Source organism: Nematolebias whitei, chromosome 9, assembly GCF_014905685.2.
Source record: "Nematolebias whitei isolate Nwh7 chromosome 9, NemWhi1, whole genome shotgun sequence".
In the NCBI taxonomy this organism is placed as follows: domain Eukaryota; kingdom Metazoa; phylum Chordata; class Actinopteri; order Cyprinodontiformes; family Rivulidae; genus Nematolebias; species Nematolebias whitei.
Genome location: NC_056506.1, coordinates 26,592,059 through 26,601,351, shown reverse-complemented (window position 1 = coordinate 26,601,351; position 9,293 = coordinate 26,592,059). Strand labels below are relative to the sequence as shown.

The window sequence follows — 9,293 nt, the reverse complement described above, 5'->3', positions numbered from 1 at the left end:
GGATCCACATGCAGACGTGCAGAACCACCTCTGGAGGCGTCTCATGTGAAACAAACCAGCGGAACCACTGTGTGAGTGACATCATTTCAACAGCTTCATGACGGAGACAGCTGTTATCACTTGCCAGATCTTACGTGGCTGAGTTGACTTTTTTTAAAAATGTCGAATCTAGTTTGTGATAAACGAGTTTTCATGGTGGTTGAATTTAATTCCACTCCCAGAAACAAATGTCTGGGCCGGAAAAATCGAGCTTCTACCCAATTATGGCGAAGCCCAGATTTAACAGGTGTGATGTCAACACCTGATCCTGCATCAGCACCTCCTGTCTGAATTGACAGGAGCAGCAGATCATCCAGGTAAAACAAAAACTCTCGTCTCTGTGTTAGGATGACCGGTATGCGTTCTCTGGATGTTAAACAACAGATCCAAGAACGGTCTCACCCCTCCGATCCGTGAGTAAAAACCTTGTGTTTTCTCTCCCTTGGGGAACTCTGTAGATTACTTTTATCAGAAAACACTTGGATTTCTGCATTTAGGGATGAGAATCAGTCTGATGATGACGGGGCCGTTTTTTATAACTCCTCTGAATGGAGGGGTTCGGGTTGCAAACTGTAACTTGTACCATTTGCATAAAAACCTTGTCCATCCATCTGAAAAACGGCGATCATGTTTTAGCCACTCTACGTAACGTTCGTAGGGTGAACGTGCGTTAAGTGATGTGTCATGTTTTGTACGGCTGTCAGCAGTCCGCCCCTCAACCGCCGTCATGCGTCGCGGGAATGTTTTCTGTGTGATCCCGGGCGAGACTTGTGCTGAGGCGAAGCGTGTGACAGCTGATGACGCGGTGTCGTTTCTTGTGAGAGAGAAGGGCCCCCACCCGAACCAGCCTGCGGACCACATTTATACCGATGTGAGCTGGTTAGCGCCGGCAGCTGTGTGTGTGCGCCAGCATCAACGTAGCGCCGTTGGATGGAGGCTGTCCATCTTAGTGATCGACTCGTCATGTCAGAGCGGCGGTGAGTTAAAATCCTGTTTAAGGACACCGGCTCATGTGGAGGCTGTTCCATCCCACGAGTGCGAGTTGACACCGCTTGAGTGAGGATCGTGCAGTTCTAGTTGGTAATGAGTTATTTTCGCTTACCGTTGTGCCGTGATCGACTCGTCGTGTCTAGAGCGACGGTGAGTTTAAAAACCTTTAATTAAGGACACCGGCTCATGTGTGGAGGCTGTTCTGTGATCGACTCGTCATGTCTTAGAGCGACGGTGAGTTTAAAAACCTTTATTTAAGGACACCGGCTCGTGTGTGGGGCTGTTTCATCCCACGGGTACGAGTTGACATCGCTTGGGTGAAAAACGTGCAGCCCGGGATTATAACGAGTTATTTTCACTTACCATCGTGCCCTGTAAGCGATTAATAATGTCTTGGAGCGGCGGTGAGTTTAAAAAACCTTATAAAGGACACCGGCTCTTATGTGTGCGGCCGCTGTGAGCTCATCCGGGCTTACAGACTGGCTAAAAAACAGACACTTGATCATTAATGATGATTTATTTCAACTTTCGTGTCACTTTTACACACACCCTCCAGAGACCGTCATTTTGAGAGCTTTCTCTCTCATGAGCTCTGCGATTGTTTGCCCAGAGCGCTGTCTTGCAGGCGAACTCTGGGGAAACGCTGAGCTGCAGGCTGCCGGAGTGAAGAGGGCTGGATTCTGACGGGCGGGGCTGGTGGTGGAACTCAGCGAGAGCCGCGGCCGTGGAAAAGTCGAAGCTTGCTCGCGACGGTCCCTCCAGCGGGACGGGGTGGGCCGCGCGGCTTGATGAGGTGGCGCACAGCCTCTGGCACCTCCTCCGACTGTTTCACTTCGCCAGCATGGTTTGAAGCTGCTCTGAACAGCGCGTCCGCGATGGGTTTCATCAGGTCTTGTGCAGATTCTCCGGCAGCGAGGGGAGTAACGAAGCCAGGTGGGTCGTTGGATCGTCGTCCTCCGCGCTGCAGTCCTCGACAGGCAAACCGTGGGAGAGGCACACATGTTGAGCTGGCGTCAGCCGCCTGACAGAGGGAGTTCTTGTCTCCAAGGCAGGTCTGCGGCCTTCAATCCCTTGGACATGCTATATGCTAGCAGCGCACGTTGTTGCTAACTGCGGCTGCCTGACAAACACATTGGTGGGCTCGATTTGAGAGCGTGTTCGCCGTCTGGTTCGTGTTCCTCCGGAGGGACGGGACGCTGCTCCGACCTGGGCAGCTTCGCTCCGGAAGCTTCCGCGAGGCTTGGCTCCAGGAGGGGTTACCGAGGAATAGCCCCGCTCGGTGAATCCCTCAACTCTGGTGATGGGAGCGGACTGGGGACCGACTCCTCTAATCTACCAGGAAAGAACCGTCTGCGGCCTCGCCCGTGGAACGTCCTGTTGGAACGTGAGGCCGTATGGATCAAGACGGTGAGCCACAGTGGAGCCCAGTGAAAAAACAACTTTCCCGCCGATCATCCGAACTGGCGGGAAAAGGCGAGGGACGTAGAAAAAAGGGGTCCCTTATGTCAGCCTCCTCCCGGGTTCCGCCGGGCAACCCCTGAGGGCGCTGTCGGCCGGGAGCGGTGTGATCGCCGATGCGAAACGAGGTGGGATGGGGTGAGCATTCACTCAGCCCCCCTCCACCTACACTACGCTCCCCGGGAGGGAATGAGCAGCGGGGGCTGCAGCTGAGCACGCCTTGCCCCGGAGGAACCATCCGGTTCGCCCCGAGGGTCGGCGATAAGAGGAAAAAACACAAGATGGCGTTGTCCAGCGTGTAGTGACCTGTCACTGGGAAATGTTCCACGAAGCTTACCTTGGAATAAGACTGCTGTCATCTTCTCCTCGGGGAGGAGAGCTCACCGGACGACCGGAGGTCGACTGCCGGGCCCAGCATCCTTCACAAGGTTGGTCATTTACACAACTTATCTTCTTTGTTCTTCTGACAGTGCTATATTAGCTCGCTGAAGAAAAAATGGGAGCCGATTTCCCGCTCTTAACGTAATTTATACGGACCGGGTGGGGCCCACACAGCAGGTGGGCGTGGACTAATTTTTTTCAGTGCTTATGCTCTGCATAACGGGATAAACCCACTAAAGCGAAGGCCTTAAAGGGCGAAGCTTATATGACATAGAACGTCTCAGTTTCTCTGATACTCCCTCAACATATGGAATGACCACTGGTCTGGGTCTGGGTTCCTCCTTTTCACCTGATGGCTGACTGGAGTCCTGTTTGGGGTTTAATTTTTGTTTTTTGTGAATGTCCAGAGGACCAGACTTAACTTTTTTTTTTTTTTGTTAAGATCTGAACTATATCTTTAAACAAAAAGTAAAAAACAATACTCCAGTCCACTTGTGCTGTACCTGAGCTGCGTTCCACAGCTTGTCATGTGTCTGGGCTTTCTCCAGCTGCTCTCGTGTGTACAGGTACTCTCTCTTGTCTTTGGCGTGGTCTTTCAAGGTCTTCTGAGCCCACTCATAGGCACCTGAAAACACACAACTGTTTAAAAAAAACAACAACTAAAAGACAACTTGTGAAGCAGACTTCTGGTCGTTTTCCTTCCACAGTCATTAGAAGCATTTGTTCTACTTGCGAGCAGGCGACTCATGCGTCAGCGCGGGAACAATTACTGTGACGGAGTGAAGGAGATTCGGATTTAATGAGGCTCCCACTGACCCTCCACGCTGTCGTATTTGGGGTTGTAGTAGCAGAAGTTGTCCGTCAGCTCTCTGCGCACCACCAGCTCCTCGATGAAGGAGGCGATGGACTCGCGAGCGTTCTTCCCACAGCGCTGGACCTGCAGCGCCACACGCTGAGCTGAAATGTGGCCTGCTCAGCACAAAAAACAACAAAAAGTGGAAGAGGACGAAGAAAAGTCAACCAGAGATGGACTAAACGAAAAGGAAGAGCAGGTGATTAAAAAGTATCTGTTCGTCTGTGACCTGCTGTCATAATAGACTTCATGTGACGTTCAGGAACGTTAGAATCTCTGACAGGAAGACACTGATAATGAAACTCGCCTAATGGTTTCAGAAAATCCAGATGTGAGAACGACTGCAGTGATCAGTCATTTCTTTATCGGGCTCTTCAGGATATTGTGGACTTTTTTTTGTGATTGTTGTCATCCAAAATGTCTGATTTTGTGGCAGCTTTTGCAGAAAGTTCCAATCAAATTAAATTTTTTGTTTGTTTTGTTTTTTCTTTAATAAATACAAAATTTACCATACGACGGAGAAACAAAATGACTAAAGTAAATGACCCTGCTGAATCTGAAAAAATGTCAGGCTCTCTCTGTGAGGCAGCAGCAGATTTTTTTGTCCTCATTAGGTCTCTGACGTCAGCCTTGATTTAAGGTGCAACTCTTTTTCCTGTATTTATGATGGAAGCTCCTCCTTTCCAGCTCGTTATCATTTTTAGCCAGGTCATCGTTCGTCTGACTGAAATGAATGCAACAAATCATTTTCTAACATGTTTTACTGTGAAAAGAAGTACCTCGAGTGACTATTTCTATTCAAGCACAATGCTTCAAAACAGTTTTCTACCACTTTGATGTAATACTTCAGGAAACTGACCTGCCCAGATAACATCTGATGACAAACGGGATTTACCAGCATTGGACATGTTTCATCTCGGAGGTTTGGAGTCCAGGATGTAAAAATGGGCAGGCGGTGAAGGTGATCGGTCAAATTTGTGAAAAAGTTGCGGTCAAAATTTCTAAACTGAGATAAATGTTAGTTGAAATTGCATTAGTAGTAGTTGTGTTACGAACAACACAGTTTTCAGGTGGGACCAACGTAAAGAAAACAAAAGTAACAAATCAAACTTTCTTTGATAACCAAAAATTGATTCTAAAAGACAAAAAACTAACTCAAAACTGGAGAGATCATATTTCTCCAGTTTTAGCTTCTCTCCACCGACTCCTGTCAAGTCCACAATAGAATTCAAAATCTTACTTCGAACCTACAAAGCCCTCAACAACCTAGCTCCATCTTTTATTACAGATCCTATTGTTCCATATTTTCCTAACAGAGCACTTTGCTTTCAGACTGCAGGTTTACTTGTGGTTCCTAGAGTTTCCAAAAGTACAATGGGAGGAAGATCTTTCGGTTCTCAGGCTCCTCTCTTGTGGAACCAACTTCCAGTTTCTGTCCATGAGGCTGACACATTGTCCAGTTTTAAGACTGGGTTTCAGACTTTCCTTTTTGATAAATCCTATAGTTAGCAGTGTTTCCCCTACCATTATACAAGCGGGGCGCCCCGCCCCGTCAACAGAACCGAGCGCCCAGTCTACTGAGCCCCACCCCCAACCACCTATCGGCACTGACGTAATGCTAAACTAGCGGCTCGTAATGCAGGTGCGCTAGCTAAAAAGCTAAAGGCAGCCTCTTCCTTCATGCTGAACCCTCCCGCTGAACGCACCCCCGCCACTCGAAAACTGTTGGTTCAGACAGCGCACGGCTCAGATGTGTATCTGTCTCTCTCCTCTCCTACACCCTGCTCTAAAACTGGAAAACTGGTGGTTTAAACGGCGCGCTGCGCAGCTTAGGACGTGTCTCCGTCCGTCTCTCCCCCCCGGACAAAAGTCACGGACGAGATGAGCTCCCTGCCATGGCAAGTTATGTAGAAAAAACACTAGTGTCAGCTTGGGTTTCATGAGCTACCCCTTAGTTAGCTGCTATAGGCTTAGACTGGAGGACTAACTGACCACCTTTCCTCACTCTGCTGCTGTCTTTACTTGCTCTACTCTACTCGCTTGTATTTGTAGTTATTTCTGTCTTAACGTGTGTTTTTGTCGTTCCTCCTATTGAAAGTACATCTGGACCTGCCATTCTGTGTCCGTTCCTCCTTCCTGTTCCTCTCAAACCCAGCCGGTTGAAGCAGATGGCTGCTCGTCCCGAGCCTGGCTCTGCTGGAAGTTTCTTCCTGTTACAATAGTTTCCTTTCCACTGTTGCCATTGTGCTTGCTCAGACTGTGACGAAGTGAAGATTCAACACAATCTGCTGCTTCCTTAGATAGAGAACTTTTACTAAATGATTGTATAACGGTAAATAAGAATATTTCTGTTCAGTGCCTAGAGAAGACTTGTGTTGTGACTTGGTGCAATAGAAATAAAGTTAATCGAATTGACCAACTCTTGCATTGGAAGACGACTGCTCTAACCACTCAGCCACAGCTGCCCACAATCTGTATTTGCAGAGAAGATCATTTCACCTAAATTTGCCAGTTCGTGATGAACTAAAACTGTAAGAAAATCTGTGACGACCTGAACAATCAAAGTCTTATGAGAATAAACAGAAAGAGAAAACGTTAGCTTTTCACCTCAGCAGAGCCACCCACATGAAAACACACGAGGTTTCATGCTCTAACAGAAGCGAGACATGAGTTTATTAAAGCGTGTCAATTTAAGAGATTTCTCCATTTTGTAAATAATAAAAGGCACAGGCAGATTGTTAAGACACTTCACTAAAGCAATAAATGTTATGAGGCACTCAGCAGCTCACTGGTACTGGAACCAGAACTTCACTATGAGGTGGTAGTCTGATATGTTTAATGTCTAATTAGTGGTTTGGGGAACTTTAAAATATGTTTTTGTTCAGAAGACAACTCTGCAACAATCAGAGGCTCAGCTTGTTCTTGTCAGTGAGTCTAATATTAGATGAAGCTATTTTTGTTACTTCTTGAGTGAACCACAATCAGCTGCTGCATCACATTAGCAAGAGTTCTTCATCTTTACCTTTTGACAAATGATCTACATTACTCTGAAACAGTGACAGAAACATTTGCTGGAAGCTAATGTGACAAACTGTGCACGTCTATAGGAGACTGTCTAACATCTGCTGTGGATGTCAGGATGCTACTGACCGAAGCGGATCCACGGGGACAGCTGGCTGAGGGCAGCGGCGTTCGGGTCGTTACGGTGGGTGCAGAACAATTTAAGACGCACGTCGATGAAAGACTCCAACATGGCCATTCCTGCTTCTGTGCCTGGTTTAGCCCACTCCGTGTCGCCGACCGTTCGATCGACGTCCAGGGAGGCCAGGGTTTTCTCCCAGTCTACAGACTGCGAGGAGGACAGAGGTCACGGTTCAGTCAGGACTCACACACACGTCAGGTTTTATTAACAGTTTAGAGTAAAGAACTTAGAGAGATAAAAGGTTGAAAATTATCCCCAGTACCATTTAATAATGCTACAAGATTATTTTGTAAATATTAAGACACACGTTATTTGTATTTAAAAGAATGATGACAATGTTTTGATAAATACTGCGCTGCAGAATTCATCTGAAGAGGTTCCAGCAACTTTAAAACAAACGTGTTTGACACTAGAGACATCTTGTTTTTAATAAGTTTGGAGCATGACACAAACTATTTGGATTCAGAAACTAGCTTGTATTAAAGTCATCAGAGCCACGAGGGGAACCCGATGCATCAGATGGTCACCCTGACCAGCAGCACAATCTGAAACACACGTCATGTAGAGCATGTTGCAGCAGCTCGTTTTGCAGCTTCATCAATCTTCAGTATAATAACCAGGAATGTCTATGCTAATAATTATCTGATGCTAAGACACGAGGTAAAAGTTCATGATATTCAACCCCCACCAAAAAACACTTGAAACAATTCAAACTATCCCTTTATTGAGAAGGCATCATGGAGTCCCACAAGGCCAGGTGTTTTAGAACAATGAAATTTGAAATGCACCTAAAATGTATAAATGCTAGCAACATAAAAAGGAAAATGACTGTAGACTATATTCCAGATGAAACAAGATCTAAAGGTAAATTTTTATGTTATGCTGGATAATAAATTTAGACTTTACGAGTGGCTGTTTTAAACGGATAAAAAAAAGATATCTTTAACACTTCTTATCTTATTTTGTAATGTTTACTTGTTTGTCATATCCTGTCTAAAAAGACATGTTCGTTAGAAAAGTACCGTACACGTCACACCACCGTATAAATCGCAACAGTCCAAATTTGACTAATAAAGTAGAAAAAAACATAAATAAGTCACTTTGCCATATAAGTCGCATCTATTATGCGTCACCGCTGACCACCTGGAATCGTGGGCCGGTGTTGTGCCAAAAATCAATTGGCTGCCAAATGGTGGCCGCGGGAGCGTGCACAGGAGGACTTTAAGAAGAATTTAACAAGATTAACACTTAAAAACAATTATTTGTTTGTTCAGCATTATGGTAACGATGTGTCTCAGTTGAACTTTTCCTTAATAAATGCACTTTAATGGTTAAATCAGCTGCATTTCGCCTGGGCGTCACGATGAAATGCAGCTGATTTGACGTTTGTTCCAGGAGTTCCAGAGCGAGATGAAGGTGGCTTGGTATGGCAAACCAAGTGTCTCATTAATAGCCATTTTACCTATTAATGAGACACTTGGCTTGCCATATTAGTCGATGGTAATGGTAGTGTTCAATATTTTCCATGTCAGAATGAATAAAATCATCAGAGCTCAGCCAAAAATTGGTTATTAATATGGGGGGAAAAAACATAAATAAGTCGCTTCGCCGTGTAAGTGGCAGGCATGCTAATTTATGCAAAAAAGTGTGACTTATATGGAGAAAAGTACAGTAACAAGGAAGCATAAATCTCCAAATGTGAAAATCACAATAAATAATGTGTCTATTCCAGGATTTTCTGATGAATAATTTTCAGTGTTCAGATATCGTTCTGTTATAAACCAGTTCTGTAAAATAAAAGTGAGCTTTTATAAACTTCCTAAATAACTTAAAGTTGTTGGGGTTTTTTTGTCAGATGCACTGCACACATTTTTTTTTAAATTTTATTTAACCTTTATTTATACAGGTCGTCTCATTGAGCCACGAGAACTCATTTTCAAGAGAGACCTGTTTAGGGAGCACATGGTGGGGGTTAAGGGCCTTGCTCATGGGCCCAGAGTGGGGCGAATGAGGGTGGGGGCAAGTGTGGGTGTTTCACCTACCCCACCCACAATTTTGATGTTGTCGGGGTCGGGGCGTGAACCGGCGATCTTCGGAACACAGGCCCACCTCTCTAACCTCTGCGCCACCACTCCCCATGGGGGGTAATAATAAAAATAAAACTATCTTGATGGGCGTGTATATTTTGTTATAAAATATCATAAATTGACTATAAAAGATTTGTTTTTACCTATTGGAATTTTAGGATATTGGGACTTCGATAAGGAGAAAATAAACAGCTGAAGTTTTTTTTTTCACTACAAGAGTAACCTGCAAACTCCTCATCATTGAGCTTATTATCATCCTTCTCATTGAGCTTATTATCATCCT

At 45.5% G+C, this 9,293-nt stretch overlaps 1 protein-coding gene across 1 annotated transcript in view; it reads right to left on the bottom strand.

Moving 5' to 3' along the window:
- LOC119414518 (CPD photolyase) overlaps window positions 1-9,293 on the bottom strand; it is a 21,614-nt gene that overhangs the window by 7,496 nt on the left and 4,825 nt on the right. The window contains exons 6-8 of the mRNA XM_037681613.1: window positions 6,872-7,070; window positions 3,685-3,837; window positions 3,372-3,493 (exon numbers count right to left, since the gene is read on the bottom strand). Coding sequence (XP_037537541.1) covers window positions 3,372-3,493; window positions 3,685-3,837; window positions 6,872-7,070 — 474 coding nt within the window. The remainder of the gene's footprint in view (window positions 1-3,371; window positions 3,494-3,684; window positions 3,838-6,871; window positions 7,071-9,293) is intronic.